This window comes from Bufo bufo, chromosome 5, assembly GCF_905171765.1.
Source record: "Bufo bufo chromosome 5, aBufBuf1.1, whole genome shotgun sequence".
Lineage (NCBI taxonomy): Eukaryota > Metazoa > Chordata > Amphibia > Anura > Bufonidae > Bufo > Bufo bufo.
The window spans coordinates 259,654,346-259,671,806 of NC_053393.1; the positions used below are offsets into that span (position 1 = coordinate 259,654,346).

Below are 17,461 nucleotides of genomic sequence, written 5' to 3' on the forward strand. Positions count from 1 at the left end.
GGCCATATGGAGGTGACAGACTCCCTTTAACTTATTATTCGGACTGCCTGTCTGTATGTCCTCTTGCCCAGAGCCAGAATTCCACTACCATGTTCAGCTTTATTCCCACCCTTGAGGACTGCTCTAGAGCTTCCCAAGGTCAAGACATTTTTTCCCCAATGCATGAAAAATTGAATTTTCTTCTTACCTTTTAAAAATCCTTTTCTCATCTAGTCTATTGGGGGACATACCCATTCTTTTTAAGAGTCCAGATGGGGCAGTTTCCTGCACAAGAGTTTCTTGCATCTCCACTGCTTTCTCGCACTTGGTGCTGCCATAGTTTATTTTTTCTGCTTTTCATGCAGTTCTGGTACTAATGATTTAGCTCCATGTCTACACGAGCGATATAGTTGTAGGGGCAATTAACACTTTTAGCACTTTGTGTCAGCTCCCCCCCCCCCTCCGACCTCAATTCACTGGACGTGAAAAGGATTTTAAGAACAAAAATAAATTTTTAGCACTAGTGTGATTTAATAATAGAAATCTTCACCAGCCCATAGCGGGCACAGATTTCCATGGATCACGGGCTGGCCAAGATGCGACAAATTTATCAAGAGGCATATTTTACTCCAACAAGCTTATAACATCACTCATAATATTGTCTAACCAGTAAAGTTGTTTTTCTACCTTTCATAAAATAAATTTGTGCAAACGATACCAATGACCACAAAAATGCTGTATGTGAGTAATATTTGAATTGCATCTGTTTCGCAGGCTGATTTTAAGCTTATGTGTGATAACGCCATGACGTACAACCGCCCAGAGACAGTCTACTATAAGTTGGCAAAGAAGTTGCTACACACAGGCTTCAAGATGATGAGCAAGGTAACAATTAAGCTGATGAAGCATATCTGCATATTTCCATTTTTATTTTTCTCATCCATTTTAAGTTTTTCATTAGCAAATGTGAAACTCCTTTTAGCAATTTAATGGGAACATATCCTTGGTCCTTAGATGTCGGCAATACTTAGGTTTACGTCACAGCCGCACATAACCTTTGTAGCAGGCAGGTAAAGCTAAAGTTCCTTTTACATTATCTCATGATCGCATGAACAGACTTTCCTAAGAATGTTTGTTCGCAATCATTACCAAGTTCCCAGCTATCAGCCAGCAAATTAATAAATTCACATTTGTCATCTGATCGCATCTTTTATGTGGGGATAGCAATAGTCATTTGTCAGCAGCACACCCTTCACTTAAACAGGTGAAGGGCTGCTAATATATGCAAACTGAATAGGGACAGACATTGGTATAGACAGAGTCTGAATGAGTTCCGATCTACATGCTGTATCGTGGAAATCTGGTGCCCATGTGCCGTCAGCCGAACAAACTCGTTCAGCTCACAGCTATCTCTCCTGACTCCCCATACACATAGACCCTTGGACCGGTCAAGCATTTTTGTGTCATCAATGGGGAGAGAGAAGAAAGCCTTTGTCAGAAACCACAGGCAGTGTGAAAAAAAAAAAACACCAAGAAAGAAAGAGTTGCTTTAGTTAACATGTTACATTAGTTTAATGAAATAAAAACTTATCTGTAGAAAAGGATATGTAATTCATAATTTTTTATTTTTTTCCAGTAAAAATTATTTTAAATTTTTTGTTTCTTAAGGCCCCATTCACACGTCCGCAATTTAGTTCCGCATTTTGTTGGAACGGAATTGCGGACCCATTCATTTCTATGGGGCCACACGATGTGCGGCCCGGGTCCGGAAATACGGACCCGCACTTCCGGGTCTGCATGGCCATTCCCGAAAAAAATAGAACATGTCCTGTTCTTGTCCACAATTTTGGACAAGAATAGGCATATTCTATTAGTGCCGGCAATGTGCGGTCTGCAAAATGTGTAACGCACATTGCCGCTGTCCGTGTTTTGTGGATCCGCAAAACACGTTATGGACATGTGAATGGAGCCTAAAAGTAATATATGAATACGAAAAAAATGATTTGGCACTGCTGCAATCATAACAACCCATGAAATAGAATTAGTTATTTGTATTGCCAAAAGAAAACTTCAATAAATGTTGCGTATCCCCTGGATAATAAATTACAAAAATCAATAAATTATATGAATCCCAAAATGGTGCCATTGAAAAACAGCAAATAGAAAAAACTTGCACACAGCTGCACAAAAGATGTAAAAAAAAAAAAAAAGTGCTTGATTTTTAGTGGCACGCTACCGCTGCTATTTGTATGCAGCGACCAGAGGACCAGACCAGCGGCGCAGAGAACGGCGTTGGAGATGGAGGGGAGTATAATTTATATTTTTTTTAACTTTGCCAATTTGGGGGCTTGTCCGAACAATGCTAGGTCTAATTTTTTTTTCTTCTGCAACATTTTTCAACACATCGTGATTGTATGTTTGTTTGTTTTTTTCATTTTTTTTTCTTTCTTTCTTTCTTTCTTTCTTTAAATGTTTCTATTTTGCATGTGCTTGGATAGTTTTTAGCTTGACACTTTCATTTTTCTCTTCTCATTTGGGAGCTTTTTGTTGGTCTGCGCGCCATTTGGTGTTAATAGTGATCACAAAATCCTGCTGCATGAGCATTCAAGAGTAACATTTAGGACTGAGGTAACACCATTGCCATCCCATCCATTCATCCATCATAGCACATTTTGCTATGAAGGGAAATGTAAAGTTCCTGCTGCTCTGTCCTTTTTTGATTCTAGGAACGGCTTTTAGCTTTGAAGCGCAGTATGTCGTTTATGCAGGACATGGATTTTTCTCAGCAGGCTGCTATATTGGGTGATGAGGACACCACAGTTGAGAAACCTATGCCAGAAGTTGCTCTTCCAGCTCCTGTAGAAATTACTAAGAAATCTAAAAAGCCAAGCAAGGAAGTAATTAGGTAAAATCTCATTATTGGTTTATACCATATAGTGATAAACCCATTTGTAATAATTAGGACTGAAATTTCTTGCCGTTTTCACTTGTTTGTTGGTGCTTTATTATGCTCTGTGCCTTGTAGACAATAAATACTATATGTTGCTGCATGGAGGCTGGCTAATAAAAAGTATATCTAATTGTTAAAAGGGATGTTCCAGAGTTGTAATATTGATAGCTTTTAGGCCTCTTTCACACAGTCAGTGATTTTGAGCCAAAACCAGGTGCCGTTCAGTGTGTGTGTGTGTCTGTGTGTGTATGCTTATTAACCGGGTGTCGTCCCCCCACCTTATCTGATATGGGTGCACTATTCTAATTTTTAACTTTAATGTTTCTTTTTGTACTTTTACAGGGTCATTGAAGATGATCAGAGGTATGCAACTAATGGTCTATTAGCTGTTAAATGCTTGCTTCCATTTAGCGATATTGGCATTTTCTGTTTTTATGTCTTGGCCTTTTTTACAATAGTGACAACAGCAAATGCATTAATTGGTTGTCATTTTTAAACTGGATTCTCAGCAATTGATAGTGTAATTGTCATTTATTTATTTTTTTGTAATGTGTATTCACAGTGAGTGTTTGATTATTGCAATATATTTTTATTATTTCTAAAATTTCTTAGAGAAATATGTTCATTTTATAAAAAAAAAAAAAACGATGTAAAGTCTCTTCTTAGCAACTGAGTTTGCAAAGCAAAATCCGTCTTCCGCACGCTACTGAATGCTGAAGACACTGGATAACTGTATGATACAGAGGCAGGCTTTTCAGTCTGCTTCTGGTCTCCCTGTCCCAGCCTCTGCCTCCTTTGCCAGTCCTGCCAAGTAAGGTAAATAAGTAAAAAAAAAATTATGCAACGTGTCTCCCAGCAAACAGTTGTGTGCACACCCCTCTACCTTTCTAGCACGTATTTTGTTAGTGCTGGGACGATAGTGAGAGGAGTAATGCTGCACTGGTCAGCGCTGACATAAGTGTACAGGAACATAGTACACTTTCTGCCAGTACAGATTGCAGTGTATCTGGTTAGTGCTAGGAAGATAGAGAGACCAGCTAGGCTGCTCCGATCAGTGCTGACAGTAATTATACAGGAACAGAGGACGCAGTTTCCTTCCAGACAGTTTATCTGCTACCAGTGCTGATCAGTGGCTACGGCAGTTCCCTCTACTTTCCCAGAGAGCCTCTGGTTAGCACTGAGAAGATAGGAAGAGGAGTGGGGCTGCAGCAAACAGCACTAATATTAAGTATGCAGGAACATAGTGTCCTTTGTTATATCACAATTCCTGCCTTTTGGGGAGCTTTTTGAATAACTCGTACAACCCCTTTAAGGGTACTGCTACACCGGTCGTGAGATAGCTGTCATGGCTGAGATCGCAGAGTAGTGGTGATCCCATAGAAATGATTGGGATCGCAGCATCAGTTGCAAGAAATCAAGCAGTGTTGGATTTCTTGTGACTCGCACGATGATCCCATTCATTTCTACTCTGTGATCCTGGCCGCGACTAGTGTTGCAATCCATCACCACAAAATGTAGTGCAATCTGCAGGCAGCATGTTATAGAGCAGGAGGAGCTGAGCAGATGGATATATGGTCTTGGCGGAAAAGCTTCAGAAAAATTTGTAATTTTATACATCTATATCTCCCTTTTTTCTAAGACTACTTTCACATTAGCGGCAGCCTTCTCCGGCAGGCTGTTCCGGCTGGTGAACAGCCGCAGCGCGGCAAACCTGCCGAGAGGCGGCCGGAATAAACTACAACATGTCATATAGTGAATGGGTCCGGAGCAGACTTCCGGCGGCACGCGTGCGCTAGCAGCAGCACGGATCCGGCAGGCTGTTCACCCACCGGAACAGCCTGCCGGACAAGGCGGCCACTAATGTGAAAGTAGCCTCACTCAATACCACCCCCCATCAGTCACTGATAACACCACCCCCATGTAGTGAGAGCTGTTCATGGTGGTGCTCTTGAAGAGGTTGACCACTTTTCAGCTACTGTTGACCAATGTGTATGTAAGATGATTATATGGCACTTATTAATATTATAACCTGTGTTGATATTCTTTGTTGTTGGCTATATTTTATGTTATGTCCCATTGTTTGGTAAATCTTCTGTGCTGTCCACATAGAGGTCCTGTCCTTAATATGACTGCTGATGGAGGGTCATGTTACCAGATACATCACTCAGCCTCCTTCATTCAAACACATTGTATGTGCATTAAACTCCCAACGGTGCAAGTGCATTTAAAGGAGGTGATTTTGTCTGGTCACATGTTCCTCCATAAGCAGCCATTTTATGAAAAAGACCTCTGTGTGGACAGCACACAAGACTTGGCAAAAAAAAAGGGGGGGGCATATCTCATGAAATATGACGCAGAATTTCAAAGACTTTATTAGTAAGTTCCATATAGTCATCTTACAAATACGCTGATCAACAGTAACCAGAAAGTGTCCAACCCCTTTATGTTAGAAAAAAAAAACACATCGCTGGCTCTGACGCTCACTCACAGTTTCCTGCCCTTCTTCTGGCCACGCTACACTGTGACCTGATGTCGCACCTGATGACACTGTACACAGTTAGGTCACACTGCAGAACGGGGTCTGGAAGACCACCAGGGAGGGGGAGTAGAGCCAGCACAGCTCTTCCCTCACCGATCCCTGCACCACCCACATGTATTTGGACTATAAGATGCGAGCCACTGACCCTCATTTTTTGGTGGAAAAAGTGCATCTTATATTCCAAAAAATACAGTATATTACAAGTTATATAGAAGCTTTCTCCAAAAACTACATTTCTCGCTGGTATCATTGGGGGACACAGGACCGTGGGTATAGCTTGCTGCTGCCACTAGGAGGCGACACTAGGCTGAAAAGTGATAACTCCTCCCCTGCAGGCTATACCCCCTCCAGCCTGGAGAGAGCATATCAGTTTTTAGCTTAGTGTCGTAGGAGGCAGACCTCCCTGCTTAGCAGGGTGGCCTTTTTTTATTTTCTTCATTTTGTTATTTTTCACAGATTTCATGGATGGGGCACAGGCACGCTTGCGTCCCTGTCTCCCTGGGAGGCTGGCCGGTGTTGCTTGTTCCACCGCCTTGCCTCCCCCAAGAAGGCAAAGTGGACCAGGGCAGCCTCGCTCCCCTGCTTCCCGCCAGCAAGAGGGCCACCTCCTCTCCAGCCCTTCTCTGCCCGGACCCCTGTCGCCTGGTGCCAGCGGTCGTGGGGTGGCCCTGCTGGACAAGACTAAGGGTGAAGACCACAGATGAAGACAGGTGAGTATTACTGTCCCTCCCTGTCCCCCTCACACCATGGCCCTTTATTAAGGAGGCTGTGAATCCTCCACCAGTCGCCGCATATCACCTCATTGAGGTAATGAAGGGGTTAATCCCATAACCCGGCGGCAGCATTTTAGATTCTCCCTCTACACCCCTCCGTTCTAACGTGGCTTATATCGGGCAGGGGGCACTCATAAACTGGCGCCGCTGCGCTCCAGTCGTGCCCCTTGTTCTCAGACCGACCGTGCGGGCTCCCCGGCCGGTCAAACACCATAGTCGCCTGTTAGTGCCGCTCCGGATCCGGCGGACCTGGTTTGCGGCGGGCGGAGATTCCAGTCGGCCGGGCACCACAAATCTAGGCCCCGGCTTCATTCGGGCCTTCCGGTTTCTTCCGGCCACGCTGTTTTCTTCTCCTGGCCCACGGGGCGGGCTTCCGCGGCCAGTGGGCATAGGCGGCTTCATTCTTGCACCGATCCAGGTACCGTTGTTTCGGCTGGCGGTGCGTTTCGGTCGGCCTGCATTAAACTTTAGTTCCCGGCTTTGCAGCCTTCTAGGCCGCAACTTCCACCCTGAAGTATGGAGAGGCGGGTCCATTTTCTGGCGCGATTTCTCCTCTGGAGCCAGCTGGCTCCGCCCCGGTCCTTGGACAGTTTAACCCTGCCTAATCCAGTGACCAGATTACCCTTACCCTGGGTCTCTATCTGCAGGCACGATGTGCCTTAATATTGCAGTATGCAGTTTTTCCTGCCCCTTGTCCATTTGAGGTTAGGTCCTCACCCGGTTAAATAATAATAATAATAATAAAAAAAAAAAATTAAAAAAAAAAGTGTGTGTGTATATACATATATATATATATATATATTTGTTTTTTTGGGGTTTTTAAATAAAGAAGTGCGCCCATACAGGCCTGCCCTCCTCACGGTGTCCGTCCCGGATAGTGGAGGGTTTCTCACAGTTCCCATTCCGCCCTCCGGGGCCGTTTGGTTGATAATGCTCCAACTGCGCAAAATCCAGTGGAGTACATCTGAAGGATTCCCAATCCTCCTTACGGGCAGTTTGATTGATGGTGCTCCACCTGGGCAAAGCCAGTGGAGTACATCTGAAGGGTTCCCAATCCGCCCTCCGGGGCCGTTTGGGTGAGAAGAATCCAGTGGAGTACATCTGAGGATTCCCATTCCGCCCTCTGGGCCATTTGGTTGATAATGCTCCAACTGCGTAAATCCAGTGGAGTACATCCGAAGGATCCCCAATCCGCCCACTGAGGCCGGTTGGTTGATAATGCTCCAACTGCGCAAATCCAGTGGAGTACATCTGCAGGTTTCCCCATCCGCCCTCCGGGCCGTTTGGTTGATAAATACTCCAACTGCATATTTCCGGTGGAGTACATCCGAAGGATCCCCATTCTACCCGCTGAAACCGTTTGGTTGATAATGCTCCATTTACGTAAATCCAGTGGGGTTCATCTGAAGGATCCCAATCTGCCCTCTGAGGCCGGTTGGTTGATAATGCTACAACTGCACAAATATCCAACTGCGCAAATCCAGTTGAGGACAACTGAAACTTCCCATCCACCCTTCGGGGGTGTCTGTTTGATGTTTCTCCTCCTGCGCAACACAGCGGAGGACCTCTGGAAGTTCCCAATCCACCCTCCTGGGTAGTTTAGTTAATAGAGCACCGTCTGCGCAATCCGGTCAGCAGACCTTTAGTTCCATTCCACCTACGGGTAGTTTGGTCCTCATGTCAACACCGCCACAGCCTGCAACAATCATGGGCTAGAGGCTGAGAGGTGGAACTGCGCACGAGCGGGCCGAAGCAGGACAGTTATTCGGACTCTGACATGAATCCGGATCATTTTTCCAAGATTACGTCCGTGCTAGCCGGTTTTTGGTGTATGCATTAAGTGCTTAATTGGGTATTACCTCCTTCCTGAGGTGGACCGACCGCACTAGCATTGGTCTCCATGCCAGCCATAGGTGCCCCTCGTTCTGTGAGTGGCGGAATTGAAGTTCCACTGGGCTCAGTATCGTCAGCATACATTAACCTTTGTATAGGTGGCATTATGGCATGCTCACTGCTGTCGCAGTTTTACGTACGCATTACCCCCTTACTGGGCTGGGATAATGGCACTTCCCACAGAGTACAGAACTCGTCATATGCAAGTTCCTGCTACGTGCGTTACCCCCTTCGAGGTGTGATGTATTTGCACTGCCTCGGGTTACAGTACTTACTGGATATGTTACTCCCGACCATAGGTAAAGTGTTTGCACTGCCACTGGGCGCAGTGCTTACCGTAGGTTTTTTCCCCCTGCATTGAGTGGGTAGTTACACTTCCGTAGATTGCGGTTCTGACTATCGCGCTACCCCCTTCCCTAACCGGGGGTTTGCGCTGCCATTGGTTGCTATTCCATCTCTCATTGCCATCACATACTTCCTATGGCATTACCCGCTACAAACGATCGATTAACGGGGGAATCGCTATGCATCTTTGCATGCGGTTTTTCGACTACGCCACGTCTCTAGATGACTTGGCTGCCTTCACAGGTGGTCCTTGGCAACAGTCGGTACCGCTGGTGCCTGATATTCTCCATCTAGTGGATACCGGCACTGGATACTAGGGATACTCCCATATTGTATCCCTCTTTTCTTCATGCACTTATTGGAGACACAAAAATGTCGGCCTTTGTGCTCTCAGGGGAGTCATCCAGCCTTATGTGTCCTAGAGACCCCCCATCCCCATGAGCCTCCACCGTTCAGGTCAGTCACACAAGATCCAGCAAGCAGAATATTCCACTGACTCCGGATGCTTCATCCACCACTCATCCTTGTCTAGGTGAGGGTGTTATGCTGACACTCCGCAGTGACTACTACAAGTCTTCTCCTTTGCAGGGTAGTCTTCACGCTAGGGCTAGATGCTCCTAATCGCTGTAGCGGGACAGCCCCCTCAGGTAGGGGTTCTACCCTGGTACTAATTTGACAGTTGCTTCTGTTCAGCGCCCTTTTCAGGTGGAGGGTTTAAGGTTAGCTCTACTAACTGGGCCAGCTTGATACCAGGACTTCTACTGGATGTCCTCAGACCTTCCCCTCATGTCCACGCTGGCGGAGCATGCGGTAGCCCCTACCGCACGAGGGGTCTTTGAGTCACTATTACATGCTAAGGTTCCTACTGCATAGTTCTTACGTCAGGCAACGGATTCCTTTAACACGATAATTCAGTGACCTCTACGGTGTGGCCTATTCCTCAGCTGGAGTATGGCGTGAGCATTACTCTTGGGGCTTGTATGGCCTCCCTTCAGGCAGAGTATCGCATTACCACTAGATTCTGTAGAGCGCCAGTCTCACATGGGAATGGGTTTTTAGTTCTGGCCTCTTTCTGGTTTACTTCCAATAAGGGTCCGTGGCTCTGACAACTGTTGTCCTTCTGTCGTCGGCTCGGGCGTGGCGATGGTGTAGTTACCATGGCTGATCAGCACCTACCTTTGAGTGCGTTCTGCTGGGTAGTTCAGTCCCTACGGCACTCGTCAACACTAGATTGCCGTTCGAAGCGGGGCTTGGATTCTAGTAGTCATACCGTAACGCCATTGGTGCTACCTCTCTTCAGATATCAGTAATGTCTACGTCACCGCAAGCCAATGGTGGTTGTTCTTTCACTGCTCATTCCAGGGGTGGACTGAGAGCCTTCCCAAGACGGATAGAGCGGGTGCCTGTTACGACGTTCCCCGCTAGTAGGGGTTTTGTCCCTGGAATGGATCACACATTTTTCTTTTCCGATCACTCCTCGAGTTGGATAACTGATCTCCTTATCCTTCTGTCTAGCTGACCAGTAGCCATGGGTTGTACGGCTCTGGAAGCCCATCGCTATTTTGGATGCGTTGGACGTTGTAATCAAACTTCACCAGGCAAGAGTATTTCTCTCATCTTTGTTCCACTCATCTGCCCTTCCAGACAGCGTTGCCGCTTGGTTAAAATATGGTCAATGACGGGGCTTCCCATGACAGGTGGTGCTCACATTGGCCTTACTCTACCTTTTTCGAGTGGTGTTGATGCTTTGGCCGGCAGTGGGGCACGCCTGGCTCAGGCGTTTGTTTCTTAGTGATTCTCGGGCAGCCTCTCTCACTAGAAATCTCTACATAAGCCTCTACGGCTATAAGGGCATCGGTCTACCAATATTCTGCTCCCTAAGGGGCGTTCTTGACCAGAGGTGAATCCTGCGGACTTGGCCTTTTAGTTCTACTTCCACAGCTGCGCCCAGGAGCCAGCTATTTCGTGACGTTAATTTTTAATTTTTTTCTCAGAGGTTGGTAGGCCTTCTGGTACGTACGAACATAGGGCAGTGTTCTCGCCAGGATCCTCTTTTTTCGCAGAAGGTGGTTGTCTTTCCACGCCTCACAGACATGGGCGTCTTTCTCCCTCGCATTACACAGACCGAGCTCTCCATCAGCCATGTGATTTGGCTTCTGAGTTTGCTTGTCCTTGACTAGCGCTGACAGCCGTACGGACTTCTGCCAATTTTTATCCTGGGGTCGTTGTTAAGGCTGACGGTCTCCAAAGGATGTTTTCCAGTTAGATCCGTTATACAGTTGCTCAGGCATTCCGCCCTCCGGGTAAGGCAACGCCCAGCTGAGTCTTGGCCCACCCGACCAGCGGTTGGTGCTTCTCGGGTCCATCTCCTTCATGCAGTAGCTTCCCAGTGTGGAAGGCAATGTCTTGATATTCTGGGCACACGTTCGTCAAGTCTTACCGGGTGCCTTCCTAGGCACCGGCAGATACCGTTCCAGGCAGCAAAGTCTGCAGGCGGCAGCGAGTTACGCATCCTCTAAGGCGTTTTACTCCATGGGCATGTGATTTTTTTCCCTCCCCGTGGACTGCTTTAGGACGTCCCACGGTCCTGTGTCCCCCAATGATACCAGCGAGAAAACTAGATTTTTGTGAAACTCACCTGTAAAATCTCTTTCTCGCGGGGTTCATTGGGGGACACAGCTCCCACCCAGTAATTTCTGTTTGCCGTGATTGTTGGCGGTTGTGGAGCCAGTATGGCCCCAGTTCTGGTTTGATCCGACTGGCGTTGGTCAGTTGTTGGTTGTTTACCGTATGGTTATTTTCTCCTACTCCTATTGCTTGGGCACAAACTGATATGCTCTCTCCAGGCTGGAGGGGGTATAGCCTGCAGGGGAGGAGTTATCACTTTTCAGCCTAGTGTCGCCTCCTAGTGGCAGCAGCAAGCTATACCCACGGTCCTGTGTCCCCCAATGAACCCCGCGAGAAAGAGATTTTACAGGTGAGTTTCACAAAAATCTCGTTATCAATCTGCGCAGCATAAAAATAACACCTAAAATGACTGTGTAACTACCTTCAGGGTCTGATGCATTTTACCTGTTTATTATTTATTTTAGCTGCATTTTTGAGCCAGAAGGAAATGCTTGTAGTTTAACAGACAGCACTGCTGAAGAACATGTCTTAGCTCTAGTGGAACATGCTGCAGATGAAGCCAGAGACAAGGTCAACAGAAACTATACAAACTGCAAGGTATGTTTTTTCAGGTGACCCTCCAGTCGCTTTTAAAAGTTCATTTTGATTTCATGATGCATAACTAAAATACCTTGTGTCCTCCTTTTTAATCTTTCACTTCCTTAGATTCACAATCTCTTCTTAATTTCCATAGAATGGCCACCAGCTTCTCAGACTACTTTGTGCACACTATGCTTTGGTTGTCAGAGACAGACCCCTTGCTCTAGGCTGAACCATCCAAGAACAGGGGCTTGTGTCTGAGAAACTGTTGGCTGTTCTATAGAAATGAAGAGGAGAATGGGAATCTGGGGAACTGTGCCAGGTATTAACTATGTAACTATTCTTTTGTATTATTTTATCAGAGAATCATTTAATTCATATCTAGAACTAGAATTCCTGATTGTCTGTAGTAGGAGAAATACATGTTATATTTTGGTATGTTACTGAGTGTGTTGTTTTGTGTTTGCTTTTTTGTTTTTTTCCAGATTGGGTACCTAAAAAAGAACGTGGATGGCAATTTGATTTACTCTGTAGTAAATGCTGACCCTGATGCAGAGGGTAAGTGCAGTTATACTGTATAAGGTTAAAGGGGTTATCTAGCCAAAAAGTGTCAAAATAACTATTCTCAGTTAAGTATGTAATTTGCCAATTTACCTTAACCACTTGCCATCTGGGCCATTTGCCCCCTTCCTGACCAGGCCTAATTTTGCAAAACTGACATATCTCACTTTATGTGGTAATAACTTTGGAACGCCTTTACTTATCCAAGTCATTCAGAGATTGTTTTCTCGTGACACATTGTACTTCATGATAGTCATAAATTTGAGTCAAAATATTTCACCTTTATTTATGAAAAGATCCCAAATTTACCCAAAAAATTAAAAAATTCGTAATTTTCTAAATTTCAATTTCTCTGCTTTTAAAACAGAAAGATATACCTCATAAAATATTTATTACTTACATTCCCCATATGTCTACTTTATGTTGGCATAATTTTGGAAATGTCATTTTATTTTTTTAGGACGTTAGAAGGCTTAGAAGTTTAGAAGCAATTCTTCCAATTTTTAAGAAAATTGCCAAAACCCACTTTTTAAGGACCAGTTCCGGTCTGAAGTCACTTTGTGGGGCCTACATAGTGGATACCCCCATAAATGACCCCATTGTGGAAACTACACCCCTCAAGGTATTCAAAACCGATTTTACAAACTTTGTTAACCCTTTAGGCGTTCCACAAGAATTAAAGTAAAATGGAGATCAAATTTTTAAATTTCACTTTTTTGGCAGATTTTCCATTTTAATCAATTTTTTTCTTTAACACATCGATGGTTAACAGCCAAACAAAACTCAATATTTATTACCCAGATTCTGCGGTTTACAGAAACACCCCGCATGTGGTCATAAACTGCTGTATGGGCACACGGCAGGGCACAGAAGAAAAGGAACTCCACATGGTTTTTAGATGCCATGTCCCATTTGAAGCCCCCTGATGCACCCTTACAGTAGAAACTCCCAAGAAGTGATCCCATTTTGGAAACTAGGGGATAAGGTGCCAGTTTAATTGCTACTATTTTTGGGTACATATGATTTTTTGATCATTCATTATAACACTTTATGGGGCAAGGTGACCAAAAAATTGGTTGTTTTAGCACAGTTTCTATTTATTTATTTTTACAGCGTTCACCTGAGGGGTTCAGTCAAGTGACATTTTTAAAGAGCAGATTGTTACGGACGTGGCGATACCTAATATGTGTACTTTTTCTTATTTATTAAAGTTTTACACAATAATAGCATTTTTGAAACAAAAAAATGATATTTTAATGTGTCCATGTTCTGAGAGCTATAGTTTTTTTTATTTTTTGAGAGATTTTCTTATGTAGGGGCTCATTTTTTGCGGGATGAGGTGACTGTTTTATTGGTACCATTTTGTGGGACATACGCGTTTTTGATCACTTGGTGTTGCACCTTTTGTGATGTAAGGTGACAAAAATTGCTTGTTTTGACATTTTTTTTTTTTTTTTTTTTTTTTTACGGTGTTCACCTGAGGGGTTAGCTCATGTGATATTTTTATAGAGCTGGTTTTTACAGAAGCGGCAATACCAAATATGTCTATTTTATTTTATTTTTTCTATTTTAAAAAAATATATATATATTTCTTACTTGGGGAATTTATTTTTTTACATGTGAAACCTTTTTTCTATTTTATTTTTTCAACCCTTTATTTTTTTATTTTTTATTTTACACTTTTCGTCCCCCATAAGGTCATACAAGACCTCTGGGGGACATTTACTTCACTTTTTCTTTTTTCTTTTTTTTCACTGTTGATTTCTCCTGTAACTGGGGCTGACATAGTAGCCCCAGTTACAGAAGAAATGCACCCCTCAGAGAGGCTGTACAGCATAATTCTGCGCTGTACAGCCTCAGAGAAGGGCTGATCGAGGTCTGTGAAAGACCTCACACAGCTTCTGCACTCTCCGGTCACGGCGGTCACATGCATAGCGCTTCCTGCTCTGCATACACAGCGCTCAGTGAGCGCTGTGTATGCAGCGATCCAGAAGGCAGGGACACCTGGGCACTGTCCCTGCCTTCTCTCTGGGTTGCCCTGCTGTCACTGACAGCGGGCAACCCGATCAGCAGCTGCACGATTAGCGTGCAGCTGCACTTTCTGAACGGACGTTTTAAAACGTCCGTTCAGAAATAGAGAACCACCTCCCGGACGTTTATAGTCTATGGGCGGACGGTAGGTTTCTGGCACTTCTAGACACCCTCTTTGCTGACAGGAAGTTCGGTAGCTCTTGACACGGAGGAAAACTGCTCTGCCTCCCTTCTGTGTTGTGAGCGGAGCAGTGTAATTACAGCTGCTCTGTCCCATTCAGTTAAAATTAATTACGCTGCTCTACCGCTGCATTGTCAATGGCAAGCAGGTGAACAGTGAAGAGAACACTGCATTTGCAAGCATGTTCAAACAGCTGATCTGTGGGGGTGCTAGGAGCAATCTAATCTCCTGAGAATAGGTCATCAATATGAGAAAACCAGGCAACCCCTTTAACCCCTTCCTCCCCTGCATAGAAAATAGACCCTCACACACAACCCCAGAGAATCCAGTAATAAAACACACTATGATATGCAATGCTATTTCAGTATCTGCTGTTTAGAGAGAGATCCTACTATTTTCCCAGTCGTCTCCATGACACCACATCCTGAGAGAGACTGTTTTCCTCTGATAGGACAGGAAAAACCCCAACCCTTCCCTCCATCACCAGTGGTTTTTCCTGTCCCATCAGGATAGGAAGCAGGAGAGGTGTATGGAGGCTCTATACGGGCCCACCTGTATAACCATTATTCAGGCTGAGGTCGGATCCGTAGATTCGGCTCTCCCTCCTCCCCTCATGGCCTGAGCTCGGACGCAAACGGTTGCGCTCCCTGCGAAGATCCCCTCTGCGGCGGTCCAGGAGGATTTCATGCAGAGGGGAAAGAAGATGGCGGCCGGAGCGGCACTGAGATGTGTTCCCTCCGGTCGTCGGCACATGACGTCAGACGCTGGGGGCGGAGCCGGACGTCGTGACGTCATCCTCGAGCGCCGCAGGTCCTGGAAGGTAAAGAAACACATAAAAACCCACAGGACCGGCATGATGGCGTCCGATCAGCGTCTGTCTCTCACCCAGAGAGCTATCACTGGAACTTTGGAGATCGGGAGCAAGCATGAGTGCCCCCATCACGCTGGGCTCTGGAGCCAAGCCTGCATTAAATCCAGGAGCCGTGAGTAGCTTGACTTCAGGCACATGGTGTTCACTTATTTCCCTGGTTAGCTGATCCTTCTCTCCCTTATACTTCCAGGGAGAAAAGGATTCTGCTTATGCTCCTAAGAAAACAAGGAAATGTGGAATATGTTATGAGCGGTTGCCCAGTACTGGGGCTAAACCCTTATGTAAGGAATGTACTTCCAATATCATGAAAGCTGAATCCTCTAGTTTTCTTGAAAATATCAGAACACTAGTTAAGGAGGAGGTTCAGTCCGCTTTAGCGTCTAGGGACCTAGCTCCCACTAGGATTCCTCCTCAAAGCATCCGTGGTACTCGCAATCTGGTTTCCGACTCAGACTCCGAGGTGTTAGAAGGCTCAGACTCTGAATCTTTGCAAAAACCATATGCATCTTCGGACGAAGACCATGAGTATAAAAGATATTTATTCAATCCGGATGACATTGAAAAGCTCATAAAAGCTATCAGAGCTACGATACAAATGGAGGTGCCAAAAAAAACAAGATGGCACAGGAAGAAATATTTGGCGGGCTGGGGGAAAAGAGAAATTCTGTATTCCAGGTGCCAGATAATGTGCAAAAATTGATCAAATCGGAATGGGAAAACCAGACAGGGGTTCTTTTATTCCCAGAGGGATTAAAAGGCGATATCCTTTTAGTGTGGAAGATTGCACAGATTGGGAATCTATCCCTAGAGTGGACGCACTAGTAGCAAAGGTTGCAAGACATACTGCCCTACCCTTTGAAGACTCGGCACAACTTAAGGATCCCATGGACAGGAAGACTGAAAGCCTTCTAAGGAAAACCTGGGAGTCTACGACGGCCCTTCTTAAACCTGGGGTAGCCTCTACATGCGTAGCCAGAACCTTAAATTTATTGTTAGAACAACTAGAAATTCACCTGGGTAATAAAACAGTGCGGGATCAAATCCTTGAGAGTATTCCCCTGTTAAAAATGGCAACCAGTTTTTTAGCTGACGCAGCTGCAAAATCCGTGAAACTCTCAGCCCGTACGGCAGTCTTATCCAACACGGCAAGGCGAGCTTTATGGCTTAAGGCTTGGTCTGGGGATATGTCCTCCAAAAACTAGCTTATTTCCCGTCCTTTCCATAGCCAATATGTATTCGGACCAGACCTAGACATAATTTTAGATGTTGCTACTAATAAAAATAAAGGTTTCCCAGAAGAGAAATATAGGTCGAAAAGACAAAATTTTCGTGCCCGACAGTATCAAACAGAAAATAAGAGGAATAAAGGGAAAATTATGAGATGGAGTTATGCAAAAGGGGGGAGAGGAAGGAATTTTCTTTTTAACCCCAACAGAGGAGAATCCTCCTTTACTAACCCCAAACAATGACGCTCCTTTCTAAAAACATGGGAGCAAGTAACCTCAAATACTTGGGTACTAAACATCATAAAAGAGGGTTACAGGATAGAGTTAGATTCTTCCCCTCCACAAAAATTTGTCATCACCACCCTTCCGCCCCCCCACCTCTCAGCTATGTACCTTAAGAAAAGACATAAAAGATTTACTAAGCTTAGCAGCAATAGAACCTGTCCTGGAAAATCACCTAGGACAGGGCCATTATTCCCGTTTATTTATAGTAAAAAAAAACTAATGGGAAATCGCGGGTCATAATAAACTTAAACCCTTGAACAAATACGTCACGTATCAAAGATTCAAGATGGAAACTCTAAGATCGGCGGTAAAACGAATTAAAAAAAAGATGCAGTAATGGCCTCAATCGATTTAAGAGATGCGTACTACCACATCCTGATACACAGGAAATCGAGGAAATTCCTAAGAATTGCAATCCAGTCAAAAGGTCATATCCAACATTACCAGTTTACGTGTCTCTCCTTCAGGATTTCCGCAGCGCCAAGAATCTTTACAAAGGTCATGGCGGAGGTAGTGGCGGATCTAAGACAGCAAGCAATCAGCGTCATCCCATATTTGGACGACCTTCTGTTTGTTGCAACAAAAGTTCTATTGTCAAACCACATACAAATAGTTCTGAA

At 44.9% G+C, this 17,461-nt stretch overlaps 1 protein-coding gene across 8 annotated transcripts in view; it reads left to right on the top strand.

Moving 5' to 3' along the window:
• Positions 1-17,461, top strand: part of BRD9 (bromodomain containing 9) — an 88,041-nt gene that overhangs the window by 23,277 nt on the left and 47,303 nt on the right. For 5 of the 8 annotated variants that reach the window (XM_040434136.1, XM_040434131.1, XM_040434134.1 and 2 more), the window contains exons 6-10: positions 754-864; positions 2,766-2,884; positions 3,272-3,292; positions 11,572-11,704; positions 12,172-12,244. In XM_040434136.1, the coding sequence (XP_040290070.1) occupies positions 754-864; positions 2,766-2,884; positions 3,272-3,292; positions 11,572-11,704; positions 12,172-12,244 (457 nt within the window). The remainder of the gene's footprint in view (positions 1-753; positions 865-2,765; positions 2,885-3,271; positions 3,293-11,571; positions 11,705-12,171; positions 12,245-17,461) is intronic. The other 3 variants (XM_040434133.1, XM_040434137.1, XM_040434135.1) reach the window with 1 other exon arrangement.